Consider the following 23004-nt stretch of genomic DNA (forward strand, 5'->3'; position numbering starts at 1 on the left):
CTCTCCATCCATCCCTCTCTCCATCCATCCCTCCCTATATCCATTCATCCATCCATCCATCCCTCTGTCCATCCATCCCTCCGTCCATCCCTCTCTCCATTCATCTCTACCTCTCTATATCCATCCATCCCTCTCTCCACCTCTACATCCATCCATCCATCTTTTAAAGACTATGTACAACCTATGTACAACTTTCTAAATAGTCTTAGGGGCCCTTTGCACACTACGACATCGCAGGTGTGATGTCGGTGGGGTAAAATAAATCGAAAGTGACGCACATCCGGCCTCGCTGTCGATATCGTAGTGTGTAAAGCCTTTTTGATACGATTAACGAGCGCAAAAGCGTCGTAATCATATCATCGGTGTAGCGTCGGTCCTTTCCATGATTTGGAAATGACCGATGTTACGATGTTGTTCCTCGTTCCAGCGGCAGCATACATCGCTGTGTGTGAAGCCGCAGGAGCGAGGAACATCTTCTACCTGCGTCACCACGGCTCACGCCGGCTATGCGGAAGGAAGGAGGTGGGCGGGATGTTTACGTCCTGCTCATCTCCACCCCTCCACTTCTATTGCCATGTGACGTCGCTATGACGCCGCACGACCCACCCCCTTAATAAGGAGGCGGGTCGCCGGCCAGAGAGATGTCGCAGGGCAGGTAAGTGCATGAGAAGCTGCCGTAGCGGACATTATCGCTACGCCAGCTATCACCATGATATCGCAGCTGCGACGGGGGCGGGGACTATCGTGCATGGCATCGCAGCATCGGCTTGCAATGTCGTAGTGTGCAAAGGGCCCCTTAATCATTTTCGATCATTTTACAGTAGCAGAGCCTTTATCTAGCTGAGTGTTCTGCAAAAATGTTACAAATCCATCCAATCATACTTCTGCCAGCTCTGTGCTTACTCTCCACCTGCCTTCTCTAAGGGGTACTTTGTACGTTGCGACATCGCTACTGCGATATCGTCGGGGTCAAATCGAAAGTGATGCACATCCGGCGCCGGTAACGACGTCGCAACGTGTAAAGCCTAGAAGAGAAGATGAACGAGCGTGAAACAGTCAAAAATCGCTGATCTGTGTCACGTCGTTCATTTTCATAATGTCGGTGCGTCCGCAGGTACGATGTTGTTTGTCATTCCTGCAGCTCCACACATCGCTGTGTGTGAAGCCGCAGGAGCGACAAACATCTCTTTACCTGCGCCCGCCGTCCACCGGCTATGTGGAAGGAAGAAGGTGGGCGGGATGTTTACGTCCCGCTCATCTCCGCCCCTCCGCTTCTATTGGCCGCCTGCCGTTTGATGTCGCTGTGACGCCGCATGACCCGCCCCCTTAGGAAGGAGGTGGGTCGCCGGCCACAGCGACATCGCAGGGCAGGTAAGTGCATGTGAAGCTGCCGTAGCGATAATGTTCGCATGTGCATGTGCGACGGGGGCGGATGCTATTGCGCTCAGCATCGCTATCATCGGCTAGCAATGTTGCACCATGCAAAGTACCCCTAAGGGTTAGAGATAGGAGCAGTGAAGGGGCTTTACATTGATGTCCACATTGTGGATGTATAGTCTCAGAGAGGGTAAAGAAAACAAGCTACAAATAAGGAGGAAAGCACTGGGATAAGTAATCGGTGCTAAGCTGAAATACTGTATATTACAAAGCAAGTACACCCCTCATGTTTTTGTAAATATTTTATTACATCTTTTCATGGGACAACACAGAGGATCTGACACTTGATTTTGCTATATAACCTACAGCCAGTGCTATACTGGCACTATCAGGCTGATTCTAGACATATCTTTAGTGGTCAGCTCGGATGTATAGGTTTTGAATCACAAGCAAGTAAAGTTTGTAAAATAAGCAGCTTTTTGAATGACAGCAGCTGAGGATCAACCCATAGCTGGGGTGGGTTTTGATAGTGATTCCCGTCTCCTGCCTGTCCGTCCTCACCCTGTTATTTATGCTAATTCTATTATAGAATTGTTTTACTATCTGACTAGAAGGACCAGTGATGATGTCATACCTATGTGACCAGAAGGGGCGGAGCCTCAGCCAACATAGCTGATACCAGGAAGCAGCATTATTTTTCTGTTGGCTGAGGCCCCACCCCTTTTAGTCTCATGGGTATGAAATCAGCACCGGTCCTTCTAGTCATATAGTAAAACGAATCTACGCCCCATCACATGACAAGTTACATCATATCGGTCATTCTAGCATCTACCATAAAAGGCAGGGGGGCGGGAATCACTATGAATGCCCACCCCAGCTATCCGCTGATCAGCAGCTGCTGTCATTCAAAAAGCTGCTCCTTTTACAAACTTTACTTGCTTGTGTTTCAAAACCTATACATCCTAGCTGACAACTAAAGGTATGTATAGAATCAGCCTGATAGCAGCAGTATAGAATGGCTGTAGGTTATATAGGAAAATTCTGGTGATTGGTGTGCTTTAATGTCTAAACAAAAGTGAGTACACCCCTAAGTGAAAGTGGCCGACTGCATCTTCTAAGTATATTGATACGCCCGCACTGTACTCCGACTGCATCTTCTAAGTATATTAATACGCCCCCAGTACACTCTGAATGCATCTTCTAAGTACGTTGACACGCCCCCTGTGCACTCCCAGCCTAATTTGCATATGGTTTCCACACTAGATTTCTCATGATCTCTACAAATAAAATATCAACTTTTACTGGGGGACCAGCGCCAACACAGCCATACCACTACTGCCATATGTAAAAACGTGCTGACAGGTTCCCCTTAATGCCAGAGTGGTCCGAATTTGTGATAGCAACACTAAGCATAGAGTACATACATTGCAAGTAATTCTAAAAGCTTAGAGACAGACACTGAATTGCAAGCTGTGTTTTCTGTCCATCTCTTAGAAAAGTATATATTAAATAAATAACCCCATCCCCCCCAGACGACTTTCTCTGGCTCCGCTACTATAAAATATACAACTGTCTAATATATGCACTTGTGCTGAGATATGTCCTGGCTGTTCTTGACAGTATGCAGTTGTAGCTCACAGAAATGTATGGGACACGATGTGTCCTCACTCCTAGCGCTGGCTGCTCTCCTTAAAATAAGCCATTAATATCAGATTGGTGGGTATTGACCCCCAGCGACCTCGGCAATCATCCAACTGGTGCTCTAGCGGGTGCTCCAACCACAGCGCCATACACTTTGTAGTGGCTGTGTTAGGTACTGCAGCTCGTTAAGCTGTTTGGCGGACAGAACCCCACCAACATGATATTAATGGTCTATTCAATATTCCCGTGCAAATAAATCCTGAATGTCAGTCTCCTGTTTTAGTGTAAGATTCTGCAGGTAAAGAAAAACTGGGCACCTAATTGTAAAAGCTGCCATGTTAATTTTCATCCAGCTAAGGGCAGAATCAGTGAAGTTTCGGACTCCATGTGTGTCACGGGTGTACTTTCGTGAACCCAGGGAAGCCTATACTGGCCCAAAAACTGGGGCCCCTCAGCTCACCCTCACACCCTGAGGTACCCTTAATGGTAGGGAGGGCCGGGCCTCCAACCTAGGCCCTATCTCCTGTCCTCGTCCCTGATGTTATGAACACCCCCTCCAAAACCCATCACCCGGGGAGAATGGGCAATAACAGAAGACTACACCCCACCAACAAATATGGACAGACAGGGGTGACAACAAAACAACTACTCGTACATATGGCAAACACACACAAAAGGAGCGACTAAAGTACTGAAAGTAAATTACTAAAGTAAATGAGGGAAAACAAACTACTGGAAAACTAGCATACAATAAGCAGGCAAACCTGAAAATGCTGCAGCAAACACCTATGCTGCAGCCCAAAGCACAACAGAAAGAGAGCTCCACAGCCCCTTCCACTTCCTGGCCAAGCTTAGAAATGAATGGAAATAACCGGCACCCTCTGGTGGAAGTTGAGGGTATATATAGGGCCTGAGCGTGGTCCAAACCAGAATCACCGGACCAGGAGTCAGGAGCTGTTGGAAGGAAACCTGGCATTAATCCTCTCCTCCCCAAAGGAAAGGGATTACATTTAATAAGCTGAGTCCCATAAATCAAAGTAAGAATCCTTCACACGTCCGTGTCTCCGGTACATGTTCAGGCCGTTTCCTCACGTGCCGGAGACACGGGTACACGTAGACCCATTAAAATCAATGGGTCTGTGCTCACGTGCGTGTTTTGCCATGGCCCGTGTGTCCGTGTGGAGCATACGTGTGCTTGTGTGCGCAACACGTAGACATGTCCGTTTATCTCCGGCATCAAGGGTGTCACACGGACCGCACACGGACCGCACGGATGTGATCCGTGTGACACGCATTGGAGAAAACACACGTGTCTGTGAATTAAAATGAATTTCTATACTCACCTTCTCCAGCGCTGCTGTCTCTGCCGCTGCTGTCACTTGCTTCTGACCCCTGCTCATTATGCTCATTGCATTTTCACTCCACTGCGGGCCGGAAGCAGCAGCAGCAGCGGGGAGTCAGCAGGACCGGAGACCATAGATCAGAACCACGGACAGCAACGCCAGAGACAGGTGAGCAGAAAGTTCCTGATGTCCGCGTGTTATCACGGATAGCACACGGAGAACACACGTGTGCCATAAACATGGCACACGGAGGGCAATATGCACCTTTGACACATCCGTGAAAGAGGTGCTTGATTTTCACGGACGTGTGAAAGAGGCCTCAGACTCAGAACCAACCATCAAAACCTGCAACCGAGGAAAGTCCATCACAATGTGGTAAAGATTATGGACCCCTTAAAGAAAATGTCCTTTGGCATAAATAGGTATTTTTTTTATATGATAAAAGGGGTTAAAGGAGGACCTGTCACTTGCAAGAAATATGTAATTTTTTTACCTGATATAATTGCCGCTCTTCTCCTGAATCCGGCGTTGTTTTTCTTTTGTTCCTGCTCCTCTCCATTCCAGAGATATAGGCTCTTTGCTCCATATATATCTTGCCTTTTTAATCAAGTGGGCGTGGTCCTCTCTGTGGGAGTGTTCTTGAGAGCCACGCCCAGAGGGCTAAAAAAGACAAGTATTATATACAGGGAAGAGGAGGCCATATTTCAGGATCAGAGAGGTGCAGAAATAAATGAAAATCAACGTCGGATTCAGAAGAACAGCGGCATTTACACCAGGTAAAAAAATTACGTATTAATGGGAAGTGACAGGTTCTCCTTTAATCCTTTTATAGTCATCATTATACAGTTACAATGAATACTGCCTTTAACTGAGGTGTCATAGGTCCTTTCTGCTCATGAGAACATCCCAAATGCCTGCATTCTGTTTTTCTAGAAGAAGATGACTAAATTCTACCTATCTTGCGCTTAGATTTCTGTCTCTGTGTTTTGTGTCCTTAGGAGACTCCACGTCGGGAAGTCTTTCACAATCACCTTGTCCTAAGGGTTTTGAAAGAGTCAACGGGACATGTGTAGGTAAGTTCATCAAAAAGCGATGGATGAACCATTCTGAGGGTCATGCAACGCTTCTCCCCTACATGAAAGAGGAAAGAGAAGTAAACCTTTCTTGGGATCCCCTTCCTGTGATCCCATGAGGGGTGTTGTGCATTAGGAGGGAGACCCCACTTTATTTTTTCTTCTTGTAAACATCCAGTTCTTCTACCCTCTTACTTTGCAGATGTAGATGAGTGTAAGGACCCAACGCTGTGTCAGAATGGTGACTGCACCAACACGAGAGGGAGCTTCTCCTGTCTGTGTAAAGAAGGATATCTCCTCGATTCCTCAAGGAGCAGCTGCATATGTGAGTTTGCCTTCATTGACTTATGATATGACAATTTTTGTGGTATGCGTCTTTATCATTGATAGTGGTAATTTCGAACCAGTTCAAGAATTCAAAGGGCCACTAATCATTGCTGATGGCGTTTAGACTAATAAAAGTCGCAAGTCTGGAGCCAGTAATGTTACTAAGGGTAAAAACATGAAGCACCTGGGCTCCAATGCAAAATCTGTAATGATGTCACCACCTACCATATGCAATATATTATGCTGGTGACAGAGGCAACATTGGTTCCTCTATGCCACCAGGGCTCCTGCTAACTTTGCACCATTATATTGCTGTCACGGGGTATGTAATGATGGAACAGGGGCTCCTAGGCTGGCCCTCAGATTCAAGACCTTGCACTATCCCTTATCTCAGAGATAGACTTGATGGTAGCCAGGTCTGAGCCTCCAGCGTGACTCTGACTCCTGTCTGAGCCCTGATCTTACTCCCCCACCCTGGGAGTGGAAACCCAGTAATAAAACCCCCCAGAAAAAACATGGACAAGGGAGAACGAAAACTTGAACACACTACACTCAGACACAAAGGAGAAACAGTATGTGTACAAGGGAATAAAGCAAATCGTAGGAAATAAACGCACAACAGGGGAACTTTCACACCACGCAGAATAGTAACTGTAGTTCACCATCAACTGGATAACCACAAACACCGGGATCGCTGGAGCTAAGCTGAAGCTATCTTCGGCGGTCTCATAACACACTTCCCAGCCTTAAATAGGAAGAGACCAGCTGTGATTGATAATCAGCAACCTGACTCAAAGAAGAGTTGCACCCTGCTCCAAAAAGGATTAACTCCTGCACAGCTTGGAGCAGTGAATCAACTCAGCCGACGCCCAGCAAAGCTGAACACTTAAGAGAGACCAGGATGCCTGCCATAGCTGTAATCCGTGACTGCAGATCTGGAAAGCCCAATTGCTCTCCTGACATGTCAGCCAGTAGCTTTCTCCGGGAGAATACATGTGCCCTTGGCTGATCACACACTCCTGTGTATGAGAGAGTTGACAGCCGGCTGAACAGTCATCCAAATTATCATTCCGCCAACTGCTATCTAATGTGTATTACCAGGAAAACTCTCTAAGGGATCTCCATCCTGATGAAAATGTAGTAGCAGATAGTAAAAAAATTAATGACTTAAAAAGGTGATGTCTACATTGTATATGACCCCACTGTAAAATCTCTATATATGACTTGTGTCTTTCTCCTCAGCTCATCATGTAATTTCAGAAGCCAAAGGTCCCTGTTTTAGGGTCTTGCGGGATGGCGGGTGCTCCCTTCCTATCCTTAGGAATATCACCAAACAGATTTGTTGTTGCAGTCGTGTGGGAAAAGCTTGGGGCAAAGGATGTGAAAGCTGTCCTCCGTATGGCACAGGTAGGAAGCCGTCAGTGAAGTTTTCCATTCTGCTCCAAATGCTTTTATAATACTTTAATATAATTTTATTATTTCATGTTGCAGAAGGATTTAAAGAGACTTGTCCTGCCGGTCCAGGTTACCATTACTCAGCTTCAGACTTGAAAATTAACCATCGCTTTGTTGGTCAAGATCGTGTCCCTGTCCTACGACAACCTGGATCCAGAATTCTGACCCTAACCACTGCTCTACCACCAACGAAACCAGTTACCAGTAAGAAATTGGTCGTATCTGCTGAAATTTATGACATCTATAGTCCTCATCATGCACATTTCTATGCGATGTCCTAGTAAGATGCAAGTACTATTATCTTATGAAGATATCAGAGTCAAAAAATGCTCTGCTTAGTAAATGAGTAGAGGCTAGGGGCTGTGTCATGAGTGTGTCACAGCCTGATGTGATCTTGGGACATCAGAAGGTCACAGCGTATTGTTGATTGCTGATCTGCTTTAGTGCCCGATCGCCATTTACCCTGAATTGGGGCATATTTAATACATCAGGTACTGAAGGGTTAAGGTTCCTTTCTATCCTACTGTGATTGAACAGGTAGTTGTAACCTCAACTGCAGCCACTCCCTTCTCGTGTAAATATCCACTCCTCACTCCTCCCTATGCCGGCTATAGCTCATACCATGCGGAATAAGCTCGTTGCTGCATAGCTGTGATGTAGTTTCTGTTGCAGCTTCGAAGGTTCCTACTGAAGTCAACCAAGGAGTGCTTTTTTATTGTCTTTCCCCACCTGTTTCTTTCCTACCTCGTGTTATGTTATTGTAGTAGTGAGACTAGAATCTTGTTGGCCCTCACTAGTCAGGGTTAGTTCAGGGCCAGTGAGGGCCTAGGCAAGTGATCGGCGCATGGAGACCATCTAGGGACGTTAGGGAGTACAGAGATCAGGTGAGTGTTAGGAGGTGACCCCACTCCCCTCACCCTAGCGCAAGGGTCTATCATTGTATTGTGTACCCCTTGTATTATGTCGTTTGCCAGGGTGTAACACTATCAAGGTGTTCCCGGTGTGTTGCGCCGGGAGACCTCTCAGACCTGGTATGACACCTGTAGTCACATCGTGACAGGCTGCACTATCCATGCGGCAAGAAAAGGTCAACTAATTGGGTTGGGGTGGAAGGTTTTATGTAGGTAACCAGTTATTTTCTGCACTTTGATCACATATTTGTCTTCACATTTTGACCCCAGGCAGTAAAAATGTACAACGCACCCTTGGCAGTGGCATTGTAAAAAGTGTTGCGCTTGATGTTGGACCTCAATGGAGATAGGGAATGATGAGACGGCTTCCTCCGTGCTGCTCTGCAGAATATGTCAGCACTAGATTAGACTTAATCTTTAGGGATGATCGAATACCTCAATTATTTGGCTTCGCGAATATTTGCCGAATAGGTCGCCGCTATTCGACTATTCACGAATATTCGATGCGCAATGTAAGTCTGTGGGAAACCCGAATAACAACTATTCAGGCATCCCATAGACTTACATTGCACATAGAATTTTCGCATAGCGGCGTCCTATTCGTCGGATATTCGCGAAGCCGAATATTTGAGGTATTCGATCATCCCTATTAATCTGGATTTGCATTTTCAGGCCGTTTCATTGTGGAGGAGAGAAGACCAGAGAGCGATCAGACCCGGACATATATTCCACCACAGAGCCCTGATAGGACGCAGATCCAAATTAACAGGTCTCCTTCTATTATACAAAGGCTTCTTCCCACCAGGTCACCACCTCCAGTGGATCGTGTAGACCCAGAAGATGAGTCTCCCCCGCAGGGTAAGGAGGATTAAGAAAAGTGGATTTACTGCTTCACACTTTATTACCCCAACAGATTTGTCGGAACACTCCGTCTTGTCTGGAGTTCATGGATAACTCAGTAGGCACCTCTCACGATCGATGGGAAGCGCTCATCCTGTTCCAACACTTATAGTTAGTCCTTAATGGGGATTTCTGAGATTTAGACACATTTTTGGAGAACCCTTGTATATGGTGAAAAAGTAAAAATAATTCACATATACGGAGCAAATTGATGGCGCTGCCGCCATGGCAGTTAGCATTTTATATATGTACATCTCTGTTTTTCTGTTGCAGAAACCAACTTGTGTGAGCTGAATCCACAAATCTGCGGTCCTGGTCGCTGTCAGCCGCGTCCCGGCAGTTACACCTGTGTGTGCAACAATGGCTACTGGTTGAGCACACAAGGCACCCACTGTATAGGTGAGAAATGAATAATTTCTGCAATCTTTAAATTTTCTCTGTAATTTTTGTATTCCTAGCAATAAATAAGGTGACGCAATTTTCCTAGGGACACCGACTATATTATATCTATATATAATAAATTCTCTTTAAAAAAAATGAAGGCTAAATATTTACAAAAAGTTTGATGCGATTGGATAATAGAGATATCCCTTCCAGTCAAATTTTACAACTGAATCTAGCCCAGTGATCATCTGATCAGCGCAGATTGACGTTTCTGAGATCCTCATTGAGCAGCTCATATTGTTGGGGAGCATTGTGTATGGCCATACATTTTCCCTACAGTGGCCACTTATCACTCTTGCTATGTATAACAAGCGTGGCACGTGCGTTCAGACCAGCAGGGAGCCTGACGCACACCAACAATACAACAAACAATACCACAAGTAAGGGGGAACACAGAGGACACTATAACAAAGGTGGGCCCTGGCGCTAGTGAGAGGGGTAAATGGGGAACCTCCTAAACTCACCTGCAGCTGTCCCTGCTTTCCTAGACAGGCTGTATACACTCTCCTCAACTGTCGCCGAGCAGGAACCTGTGACCCAGAGAAATTCTTTAGATGCCCTGGCTAGTGAGCTGGCAGGTGAGGTTCACTAGACCCACCGCTGCACTAATATGATACAGAGAAAGATAAGGCAAACAGGTGAAAACAACAGCAAAAAAGGATAACATCCGACTTCTGGAACACAGGACCTTCCACCAAGGCGGCCAGAATACAATAGATTTGTATCTTCAGCAAAAGGGGCGTGGCTACTAAGCAGCTGCAGCTGAAATACTCTGCTAGGAGCTGCTGCCAACAAAACTGACATTAACTCCTGAGGTCCGAAAAGAAATTAAACTACAGTGGAACCTTGGTTTACGAGAGTAATCCGTTCTGGGAGTGTGCTTGTAAACCAAGTTACTCGTCTAGCAAAGCAAAATTTCCCATAGGAAATCATACAGTTGACTTTTGGCCACATTGACACCTACAAATAGCCGATCGTAGCAGTGCCAGATGTCGAGCCTCTACCAATATGAAAATGATGAGATATCTTATGCCATCTGTATTCAAGCCCTGGAAACCAACTTAAGCCACTGTGCTACTATTCTCCCTATTAAACACTTCTTTGGAGATGGAGCCTCCAACACAGATGTAAACTAAGCCTTAGGAAAAGTCATGAGGAGCAGGTGCAATAATATTAACACTTGTATGGCGAGCCAACTGTTGCACAAACCGAAGAAAACCTTGGACGTCCCGTCTTCCTAACTTCTACCACACCTGCTGATTTGGCGGTTCTATCTGCTTCGATGAGTTATGTGGACACCGGATTATGGGTCCATCATTAGATTCCTTATCTCTGTAAAAAGCCAATTACACAGAAATCTGAAAAGGTTCAGTTTGGGTGGAATTAACAGAGATAAACGCAAATACCAAGATGAAGAACATTTGTTTTTTTGGATGTTCCTTAATTCCACCAGCAATTAAGGTTTTAACTTTCACATGGAATTAGCCTTTAATGCGTGATGACGCTTAGCAAGAAGTTTTGGCAATGGACAAATTGGCATCGGTTTCTGTTGAACAATCAGAGCTCCATTACATGGCTGATTAACAAGATGACTTTGTATTTGGAATGAATATGTCCAGAAATTCCAGGAAATGCATTCTCATAGTTTGTTCTTTCCAATTAACGGCTATAAAAATGCAAAACATTAATCAAGTGAAGAAAAAAAGCAAGAAACAAACTGTAGCTGGCAGCAATTCGCACAAGAATGTTATGCCACATCTGTAGCCTGGAAGTCTGATGTTCATGATGATGACGCCTTTTCTCTTGGAGTTTCTCAATCCTTTCCTCAAGTGTTGGGTTTATAAGGAGATCATGAAGCTGAAACAACAATCACTGTGATTGTTTATATGTACAATATGGTTCTGTTTCTCATATACAGACCTCTATGGGTTTCTGTAAAAAAGTAGATGAATTTCGGGTCGGAGTTTTGACCTGTTTAGACCAAGATCTAAAACAGAAGAAAGAAGCAGATGTGACCGTTTTTCCAGTTCGATATTACCTGGATCAGTGATACCACAGGCTGTTGGAATATATGCTGTGCAATCACTGGAAAGACAAATATTAGTACCCGGTGAAGAATACCGGACAATAGCTTCTTAATAAACATAGGACCAACTAGAGATAAAGGAGAGATCGGACCCTGGAAATAAAAATAATGAAGGAATCCATACTTAAGTTTTAGGCTATGTCCCCACGCTGCGGATTTCGCGCGGATTTTGCGCGGATTTTGCCGCGGATTTGCCGCGGATTTCCCGAAAATCTGCAGCAGCAGCACTTCCAAGCCATTTCAATGGCATTTTGGAAATGCTGTGTCCATGCTGCGGATTTTTCCGCGGATTTTGATCCGGAAAAATCTGCAGCATGTCAATTGTTTGGTGCAGATTTGATGCGGATTTTTCGTTTTGAATGGGGAAAAAAAAAAAAAAAAAATCCGCAGCAAAATCCGCAGCAAATCCGCGGCAAATCCGCGGGTGCGGATTTGCAGCGAAAGTCGCAGATTTTCAGGCAGAAAAATCCGCAGGTACCTTCTACCGTGGACACATAGCCTTAGAGTCTTTAGGAAGAAAATTGTGTAAAATACATAATGTGGAGAAAAGTACTGGTTCACTAACGGGAGCTTTTTCAACATCCCAACCTAAATTCATAGACATTAATATGGAGTTGGTTTCTCCTTTCTGGTTATAACAGCTTCCGCTCTTCTGGGAATATGTCATAAAAGATTTAAGAGATTTTTGTGAGATTTTAACCCATTGATCCTCATTGACTCTCACGTTGGGGAGAGTGCTGAGGTCACAATCTCCATACTAGTTTATACCAAACTTGTTGTATGGGGTTGGAGTGCGGCCGGTCATGTTCTTCCTCACCAAAGTACCCCAACTATGGACCTTGCTATGTGAATTGGGGAAAGTCCTGCTGGAACAGAAAATGGTCCTCCTCAAACTGTGCTCACAAAGTTGGAACCTACAATTGTCAAAAATGTCTTGTATGCTGAAGCATTAAGATTTCTCTTTATTTGAACTAAAGGTTGGCGGCTGACCCCAGAAAATAAACAAACTTATCCTTCTTCCACCAAACTTTACAGATGGAACAATGCAATCAGCCTGTAATGTTCTCCTGGCATTCGCGAAACCCAAACTTGTCCATCAGATGCAGATAGAGCAGTGTGATCCGTCACTGCACAGAACACGTCTACTCCAGAGTCCAGTGGTGGCGGCTTTACACCAATCCATCCGCCACTCGGCATTGTGCTTGGTGATGTACGGCTGCTGCAGCTGCTTGGCCATGAAGCAGTGTTTATGCTGATGTTACCAGAGAAGGTCTAGACTCTGCAGTTATAGTGTCATGCAAGGTATCGAGAAGTACACGTGAATGGCAACAGGGAAGAGAAGGGAAACCCTGTTTCTAGGGAAGGGGGAGATGGTGACCCCTGACCAAACCGACCATTGGTCCCTGGCTCCCCTTGCCACCCTAGAGAGGTTCCACACCTATGCGCCAAGCAGGATACCTGGCCCTGGTTGACCCTGAACTGAGTTCTAGGTAAGGAACGGATGGGATGAGCGCTTAGTCAACCCCACTAAGAACTAAAGAACACACAGGGAACACAGACAGGGCAAAGTACTGTATATGAACAACTTATCTCCAGGATGACTCTAGGAGAGGTACAGCAACAAACAACGTTTTTTTCAGATGAATACAAGCTAAATGAATACAAGGTCTGTATAGGAATATAACTCTCACCAGGAAACAGCAAAGGGAAATGTGTGTATTTAAGGACACAAGTTGAAATGATGATGATGATTAACAGTTGAAAGGTGAGGATATCCGCAGGGTCTTAAAAGGAAAGGGATAAACCCCAAGCAGAGAAGATACATAGAATACCATTTACACCACAGGAGGAAAAATAGAAGGTCAGGGAGCAGTTTGTGTATCCAAACGATGCGACCTTCTACAGCAAGACACCATAGTACTGTGTCAACCGTTACCCACCAGTGACATATGGAGTCAGCAGAGCGTTGGAGACTTTTCTTCCCACTGCTCCTCAGCACTCGTTGACCCTGCTCTGTAAATTTACTCTTCAGGGAGTACAGGAGGTCACCCCCTTTTTCTTTATGTCCTTCCAGATATCAGTGGAGTATACATTCAGCACTAATCAATGTATATTGTATGTATCTCCTAATATTTCAGAGGATTACATTAATAGGATACAGAGTTTTATTCGGCCTCCACGCTCTCCCCAGACACTCGAGGTGAATAATTTATTAAAGGGCCTGAATTCCTTTGAGTGAAGATCAAACCCCTATGGTCACATTTTTTTGATTAATTGCTTCTTCTCCTTCTAGACCCCAATCTAATCAACGCCAAGTGAACTGCAATTTAAATAGTCCAGTATGTGGCCATGGATGGATTATAATTTGATACGATGCTTAGAGTGTCTATTCTTGATCTTTAAATATGAAATATACAACAAAGGAAAAAAAAGCATGTAAAGATACAATATTTCTTAGTTCCACAAGGAACTATAAGAAATGCAAATCAAAAGAAAGATTAGAAAGCCTGGAGTTACAGGAAATGTCTAGAAGATATTAGTTCTGCAGAAGATGGGTTATGAAGGAATGACTGCAGGTGTGGTGTACACTGAAAGACCCTACGAAACAGACGCTGTCTGTGAGATTGCGCAGAAGACAAGTAATGAAGGTCCATATTGGAATTTAAGAAGTTCAGACGGGAATGCAATTGTTCTTAGCAGAAAGAGAAGAGTAAGCCACTGCCTGAGCCTCAGTTTAAAAAGGATTAGGCATGTTGAAATCCATATGCCCAATCTTTATCTCCTCCGCAGTGGTGTAAGTAGAGTTTGATGAGCCCAGGTGCAAAGTGTGACCTGGCGTCCCGCAACCGTACACCGACACTCCGGGTACGGGATAATGATGCTGACACTCCGGGTACGGGATAATGACGCTGACACTCTGGGTGTCTGACACTTTGCTCTTTCCCTCAGCACCCATGTTTCCCATGCTCTGAAATCCCTCTAACAGCACCCAGCTTTCCTATGTTCTGATATCCAGCTTGTCCTCAGCATGCACCTTCTTCAAGTTCTGCTATACATTTTTCCCTCAGCACCCAGCTTTCCCATGATATCAGAGCATGGGAAAGCTGGGTGCTGATGGGAAAGATGTATAGCAGAGCATTGAAAAGATGGGTGCTGAGGGAAACAGCCTCTTTCCCTCAGCACAAAACATTCCCATCCCATACTTTTATCTTTGTCCTCCCTCATATATAGCTCTCCCAATACTATAATGGCCCCCACATAGCCTTCCATATAGTATAATGGCTCCCACATCACCCTTCATATATTAGAATGCACCCCCATAGTCCTACATGTATTATAATGCCCCTCCCATAGTCCTCCATGTGAAAGCTGAAAGAAAAAGAACGCCAATATGGTCTTACCAGATACTATAGGGAGATTCTGTAGGTCACAATTCCTAAGCAAGCCCCAGATAGGTTAAACTTCAGTGCTGGAGAGGAGAAACGGGTTAATGCCGCGCTTCTGCCGAAGTAATGGACTGATTTAATCAATTCTTCTTTATTTGACAGGTCTACGTGTTTCAGAGGTCAAAGCTCCTTCATCAGAACGAAGGAAACATCAACAATGTATCATAATAATAATAATACATTGATGATTTCTCCTTTGTCCTGATGAAGGAGGCTTTGACCTCTGAAACGTGTAGACCTGTAAAATAAAGAAGAATTGATTAAATCAACAGTCCATTACTTCGGCAGCAGTGCAGCATTAACCACGTTTCTCCTCTCCAGCATTGATAGTCCTCCATGTATCAGATAGCCCTTCAATTATTATAATGCACCTCCCATAGTCCTCCATATATTATAATGCACCCCATAGTCCTCCATATATTATACTGCACCCCATAGTCCTCCATATAGTATAATGCACCCCATAGTCTTCCATATATTATAATGCACCCCATAGTCTTCCATATATTATAATGCACCCCATAGTCCTCTATATATTATAATGCACCCCATAGTCCTCCATATATTATAATGCACCCCATAGTCCTCCATATATTATAATGCAGCACCCATAATCCTACATATTTTATAATATACCTATAGTCCTTCATATTGTATTATGCAGCCCACATACTGTTTAATGCACACCGATACCCCTCCATATATTACAATGCAGCCCCATAGTCCTGCATGTATTATAATGCACTCCCACAGTCCTCCATGTTTTATAATGCAGCCCCATAGGCCTTCATTTTATATTATGTAGCCCGCATACCACTTAATCCACTCCACAGGACTCCATGTATTATAATGCACCCTCATAGTCCATTTATAAGGTGTCTTTCATATTGCAATATGCAGCCCCCATACCGTTTAATACACTCACATAGGCCTCTGGCCACCGTGTACTCACTGATTAAAAAATAATAAACAAGTCGTCAGCTTTCCTCGTTCCCCCGCTGCTCCGGTCAGTGCCCCACGCTGTGCAGTCTCAGTTCAGCAGCGCGCAGTAGTCGCGTCACGGCGCTCTGCTGCACTGAGACGTCGAGTGCAGGCACAGGGGGAGAATGATGAAGGATGGAGCGGAGCGCTCTGCTCCATTCTTCATTATTACTTTGTGCGATGACGGGCGAGGGTCCGTGGGTGAAGGTAGCCCTGTGCCGCTACTTGCACCAGGCCCCGTAGCAGCCACGTGGTCTGCCACTGAACAGGAGCCGGCTACCTCTCTGCAGGGCGGGAATTAGGCCTCTAACCCGGCCAAGCCCGGTCGCCGTTGTGATCTCTGCGACCGCGGTGGTTAGGCCTCTGCGTCCTCCAATGTAAGGAGAAATTCAAACGGCTGCTTCTTCAGAAATTGTCACTAAACATCAATCAGGCCAATCTAAAAACACTAATATCACAAATAGGTAATAAGAAGAAATTACAAAAAAATTCCATAGTGTAAAGGTTAGCGCATCAGACAATTTTTTTGATGTTTGTTAGTGCTATTGAATAATGACATAGCCACAATATAACATCAATCTATTCACATTGTGCAACTTACTGATTGCTGCTGATCCAAATCCTTGGACCAAAGCTCCGCAGTCTTGAATGGCGCCGTTACCCACGGTCAGCCTCTACTCCATACATCGTCTTTGGGCCTGCCGAAGAACGTCCGGCAATTCCATAGACAACTAATGGAGCAAGGACAGAGCATGCACCCTCCGGGGTTAGTAGAGCTTGGTTCAGGGGTTACAGAACCCAATCTTGGAATTGCTGTGGGTCCAAGCAGTCAGATTCCCAGCGATCAGTAAATTATACTGTATCTTATAGATTTTTGGAATTCCCCTTCAACTAATCATGCGCTGATCTGGAATTACTGTACGTCATCTACATGATATACGTATACATGATGTTGGGGGAGATTTTTATCATGGTAGATTGTTACAGGCTTCTCATTTTTTTCATCCAATATGTAAAGTGCATTCATTGTTTAGTTAAAATATTACTTTTCGTCCTACAGATATGGATGAATGTCGGCAGAGACCAAGCCCTTGTACCAATGGACGCTGTGAAAATACAGTGGGCAGCTATCGATGCGCCTGCTCGGCTGGATTCAGAACTAACCCACAAGGCACTGAGTGTACAGGTCAGATACAACCTCCGGTCTGACTATATACAACTAAACTGCACAGTCTGATTGCAGATAATCTTTTACGCTACAGAATCGTCCCATTCATGTTCTACGTCCAAAAAGTTATTCCGGGAAAAAAACAAAACAAGTTAAAGCTTGCTTATTACTATGGGTCTTACCCCCAAAACCATTAACGATTTTGAGAATGGGGCTCTGAAACCTCATGAATGGAAAATACGCAACCTCCAGTCCATTCATTGTCTCTAGGACTACCTCAGAAAAACGGAGCACTGTAGTCGGCTATTTCCAGTAGTCTTATAGACAATGAATGGAGAAGAGGTTGAGCATGCATAACATGCTCTACTGAAGACGAGGCGCTGCTCCTCTGATAACAGGAGATAACTTTGCTTTTTGGGGAGTAACCTGTTACACTAGGTACGGGAAGAGAAGGAGAAGGAGAACCCTGTGTCTAGGGAAAGGGAGGAAGGTGACCCCTGACTAAACCTACTGCTGGTCCCTGGGGTCCCTCACCACCCTAGATAGGTTCAACATCAATGCGCCGAGCTGGATACCTAACCCTAGGTATCCCTAGTGCTGGGCCCTAAATAGAGAACGGATGGGAGGAGCTCCTCGTGAACCCCACTAAACACTATAGAAGACACAAGTAGGACACACAGGGGGAAATGCATGAACTACTTATCCACAGATGACACCGGTAGAAGTTCAGCAAAGTTTTCAGCAGTGATACAAAAGAGGAGTACAAGCCACCTGCTTGCAACCAAGGCTTGAAGGAACTGAAACATATCACCAGTCCCAGGAAGGAAGGGGAATATAAGCACCAAGAGAATGCTGATGATCAGCAGCTGGGTGGAAGGCAAGCTCCTGCTGGGTCCAAAAGGGGGAGAGATGAATCCAGCAGGAAAACTACCTATACCAGGGTTCCCCAACTCCATTCCTCGAGGGCCGCCAACAGTGCATGTTTTCAGGATTTCCTTAGCATTGCATGGGTGTTGCAATCATCAACTGTGCAGGTGATTAAATTATCACATGTGCAATACTAAGGAAATCCTGAAAACATGCAGTCTTGGCGGCCCTTGAGGACTGGAATTGGGGACCTATGACCTATACCAATGAATACTGACAGCAGGGACAATGGAAAGTCAGGGAGAATTTTGCGCAGCCAAACACTGTGACCTTCTATTGCCAGAAACCACATGAATGTCCGTCACCCGTGACACACCCGTGACATAACCCAATTATAATTCTCCCTTCAAGTTGCTGATTATTCTATCTTGTGATTGTCCTTTTTCAGATATTGATGAATGTAACAGTGGCCAACAACTATGTTCCAATGGACGATGCGAAAACACCCCTGGCAGTTACCGATGTGTCTGCCCATCAGGGTTTAGCCTAAATGCACAGGGCAACACGTGTGTAGGTAATGTATGGCTACAGTGTGGTAATAATGGCTAATGAGATATGGTGGACTATAACAAGGTGACAGCTTGGTGTTTTCAGGCTCGAAATTTGACTGCAAAACGCATGATCATTAACAATCAATTTAAAAATGGCGCTCATCACATCACTACATTGGTTTAGCCCACTCCAACTTATATGTGTGTATTAGCAACATAAAATCTTGACTTAGTTATCCTAAACTGATCCTAAGTTACAGCTTGAATTATCCTCCAGAGCTGTATTCACAATTCTGTTGGTTGTAGCTGGGATTGATGACGATGTGTGATGAGAACAATGTGGCCTCTTTTTTGTCTCCCATAGACATCGATGAGTGTCGCATCACTCCTAGACGGCTGTGTCTTAATGGACGATGTGAGAACACTCCTGGGAGTTACCGCTGTGTGTGTCCTGCCGGGTTTACTGCCAACTCCCAAGGCACCGATTGTCAAGGTAAGAAAATGCCAGTTATACAGTGTGTCCACCGCCATTAACTTGAGAACGGTGGCAGCTATAGGCATATAAGTGGTGTCTAGGTATAGTAAAGTACCCATGCGCTATGCAATGAATCCAGAGATGCTCTGCACAGAGAATCGCGCCAGTATGGTCATATCCCGGCTGGTATAACAACTTGAGCATCTACAGTTAGGTCCAGAAATATTTGGACAGTGACACAATTTTCGCGGGTTGGGCTCTGCATGTCACCACATTGGATTTGAAATGAAATCTCTACAACAGAATTCAAGTGCAGATTGTAACATTTAATTTGAAGTTTTGAACAAAAATATCTGATAGAAATTGTAGGAATTCTCACATTTCTTTACAAACACTCCACATTTTAGGAGGTCAAAAGTAATTGGACAAATAAACCAAACCCAAACAAAATATTTTTATTTTCAATATTTTGTTGCGAATCCTTTGGAGGCAATCACTGCCTTAAGTCTGGAACCCATGGACATCACCAAATGCTGGGTTTCCTCCTTCTTAATGCTTTGCCAGGCCTTTACAGCCGCAGCCTTCAGGTCTTGCTTGTTTGTGGGTCTTTCCGTCTTAAGTCTGGATTTGAGCAAGTGAAATGCATGCTCTATTGGGTTAAGATCTGGTGATTGACTTGGCCATTGCAGAATGTTCCACTTTTTTGCACTCATGAACTCCTGGGTAGCTTTGGCTGTATGCTTGGGGTCATTGTCCACCTGTACTATGAAGCGCCGTCCGATCAACTTTGCGGCATTTGGCTGAATCTGGGCTGAAAGTATATCCCGGTACACTTCAGAATTCATCCGGCTACTCTTGTCTGCTGTTATGTCATCAATAAACACAAGTGACCCAGTGCCATTGAAAGCCATGCATGCCCATGCCATCACGTTGCCTCCACCATGTTTTACAGAGGATGTGGTGTGCCTTGGATCATGTGCCGTTCCCTTTCTTCTCCAAACTTTTTTCTTCCCATCATTCTGGTACAGGTTGATCTTTGTCTCATCTGTCCATAGAATACTTTTCCAGAACTGAGCTGGCTTCATGAGGTGTTTTTCAGCAAATTTAACTCTGGCCTGTCTATTTTTGGAATTGATGAATGGTTTGCATCTAGATGTGAACCCTTTGTATTTACTTTCATGGAGTCTTCTCTTTACTGTTGACTTAGAGACAGATACACCTACTTCACTGAGAGTGTTCTGGACTTCAGTTGATGTTGTGAACGGGTTCTTCTTCACCAAAGAAAGTATGCGGCGATCATCCACCACTGTTGTCATCCGTGGACGCTCAGGCCTTTTTGAGTTCCCAAGCTCACCAGTCAATTCCTTTTTTCTCAGAATGTACCCGACTGTTGATTTTGCTACTCCAAGCATGTCTGCTATCTCTCTGATGGATTTTTTCTTTTTTTTCAGCCTCAGGATGTTCTGCTTCACCTCAATTGAGAGTTCCTTAGACCGCATGTTGTCTGGTCACAGCAACAGCTTCCAAATGCAAAACCACACACCTGTAATCAACCCCAGACCTTTTAACTACTTCATTGATTACAGGTTAACGAGGGAGATGCCTTCAGAGTTAATTGCAGCCCTTAGAGTCCCTTGTCCAATTACTTTTGGTCCCTTGAAAAAGAGGAGGCTATGCATTACAGAGCTATGATTCCTAAACCCTTTCTCCGATTTGGATGTGAAAACTCTCATATTGCAGCTGGGAGTGTGCACTTTCAGCCCATATTATATATATAATTGTATTTCTGAACATGTTTTTGTAAACAGCTAAAATAACAAAACTTGTGTCACTGTCCAAATATTTCTGGCCCTGACTGTATAAAAATAATAGGCGTCAGATCTGAGAACGTCAAGACAGGTCTGAGACTGGCAAGTGATGTCTTAGCTAACCACTTTCAACTAGGGTCTATTTCTAATGAAATAATCAAAAATACCTTATAAGACCTTATTTACGATCGGTCCTGAGGGTGCAATGAGAACATTTCACACACAGAACAGATTACAATGTAATTAGGAGTGGATAAGCACATGTTCTGAATTCAGTGATGGTGGGCCCTCGGAAAAGCTTCCTTTGGATGGGTCTAGAAGAGGCTCACCGGGTGAGGTGGATTCTCCAAGGCGTAGGTCAATGGGAGCAACACGGACCGGAGGTGATAATGCAACAGAGCTGGACTTGCCGGATGGCACGTGAATCAACGATGACCAGTACAGCTTGGTATGCAGGATGGCAGATGGGCAAGCTGAGCTGGAGGCAATAGATACAGCTAAGCCGGATATACAGATAGTACAGAATCAGAAGAGATGTGTAGGGAATTGATATCTTTCTGCAGGAGTTAATTTACACAGGCGAATAGCAGAGATTTATATGTGACGCCCTGGCTGGGCCAGATAGTCACAAATAGGGCCCACATTACACCCTTCCCTCACAGGTAACACACAGCCAACCTTAAAACCCTAGTCACCCCCTCAGGGCTTGATAGACACACCAGGGGGCGGAACCAGGCGGTTGGAAGACGCCCACCAAGGAGTCCTAGATAGCCCGGGGCGGGAAAAAGCAGAGAAGAGAGAGAGAGTTTAGAGTTCAAGTTGGAGAGGAGTGTGGGCTGGAGCTGTGTCCAGCTCCAGCAGAGGCGAGAACCCAAATTGAACAGGTGCCAGGGTAGGAGCCCTGGTCCCTCTGGCTAGGAGGAAGACGGTGGTCTCCGTCTGCAGGAGCCGGGAAGACTGCTCGGTGGAACCGAGGTGGACCGGGACAGGGTAGTGGCCCGCCGGTACTGACCCGGGGAACCGACTCGGAAACCGAAGCACAAAGGGGGGTACTCAGACCCTGAAGCTAGGTCTAGAAGCAACTGAGGGCTAGCTAATTAACTGATTGCGGCCAGGACTAGAGGTCCTGTCCCACCCAAAGTCCCGACTGAAGGTAACAGCCCACCGAGGGGGATAAAAGGCCACCGCCACGGCTCACAAATCCCACGAGCCAGCCTCTGCGGGCAAAGGGTTCCTCAGGCGACCACAAGCCGGGAGCGGACTCCTGAAGTTTCAAGCACAGGCAGTCCACCATTCTAACACAGGTGCAGGAGAAAGACAGAGACCACCAGCCGGGTGGGGGAACCCGAACGCAGCCGGCTGCGGGCACCGACCACCACCTTGGTTTACCAGAGACTCATGTGTGTTTCTAATAGTGAGTACATCAGCACCCTGCGGTCGCCCATCTCCCTGCACCGCCAACCCCCAACAGGTCCCGGGGCCGCCATCCATGCCCACGGAAGGGTTAACAACTTGCTGCACAACATCTCCCCCGGGTGCCCCGTAACTGCAGCAGTGGTGTCCAATATCCCCAAACTCCGTACGGCTCAGCCCGTACATTTACGTCCCACATCCACCATCCCATCACTACCCCTTTTCATTTGAAGTGACCGTCAGGCCCCCGGGTCTGGAGACCCTCGAGCCACCCACAAAAGGGCCGGATCCGAGTAGCTCGGCTGCTGAGAGCGGGGCGGTACACCTCGGCAAAGTGGTAACTTGCTTGCAGAGATGTGGTTATTATCTGGAATAGCATAAATTCAAAGGCAAACTGGTATCTTGCTTCTAGAGATGCAGGTACACACAGGAATAGCAGAGTAGCAAACGTGGAGAGCATCAGGATAGCAGGGGGAGGAACACGGAGCGCAGCTGATGATGCAACAGAGCTGTACTTGCCAGATGACACTTGAGTCAGCAAGGGCCAGTACAGCAAAGTATGCAGGATGGCAAATGGGCAATCTGAGCTGGAGGCAATAGATACAGCCAAGCTGGATATGCAGATAGTACAGGATCAGCAGAGATGTATAGGGAACTGATATCAGTCTGCAGGAGTATATTTACACAGGCGAATAGCAGAGATGTATAGGCAAACTGGTAACTTGCTTGCAGAGATGT

General features: G+C 45.5%; 1 protein-coding gene across 2 annotated transcripts in view; it reads left to right on the top strand.

Moving 5' to 3' along the window:
• Positions 1 to 23004, top strand: part of LTBP4 (latent transforming growth factor beta binding protein 4) — a 214842-nt gene that overhangs the window by 150369 nt on the left and 41469 nt on the right. For both annotated transcript variants that reach the window (XM_075323655.1, XM_075323656.1), the window contains exons 9-17: positions 5360 to 5434; positions 5637 to 5759; positions 7004 to 7168; positions 7253 to 7420; positions 8800 to 8985; positions 9301 to 9426; positions 17045 to 17170; positions 18468 to 18593; positions 18935 to 19063. In XM_075323655.1, coding sequence (XP_075179770.1) covers positions 5360 to 5434; positions 5637 to 5759; positions 7004 to 7168; positions 7253 to 7420; positions 8800 to 8985; positions 9301 to 9426; positions 17045 to 17170; positions 18468 to 18593; positions 18935 to 19063 — 1224 coding nt within the window. The remainder of the gene's footprint in view (positions 1 to 5359; positions 5435 to 5636; positions 5760 to 7003; positions 7169 to 7252; positions 7421 to 8799; positions 8986 to 9300; positions 9427 to 17044; positions 17171 to 18467; positions 18594 to 18934; positions 19064 to 23004) is intronic.

The sequence above is a fragment of the Anomaloglossus baeobatrachus genome, chromosome 9 (genome assembly GCF_048569485.1).
Source record: "Anomaloglossus baeobatrachus isolate aAnoBae1 chromosome 9, aAnoBae1.hap1, whole genome shotgun sequence".
Classification (NCBI taxonomy): Eukaryota; Metazoa; Chordata; class Amphibia; order Anura; family Aromobatidae; genus Anomaloglossus; species Anomaloglossus baeobatrachus.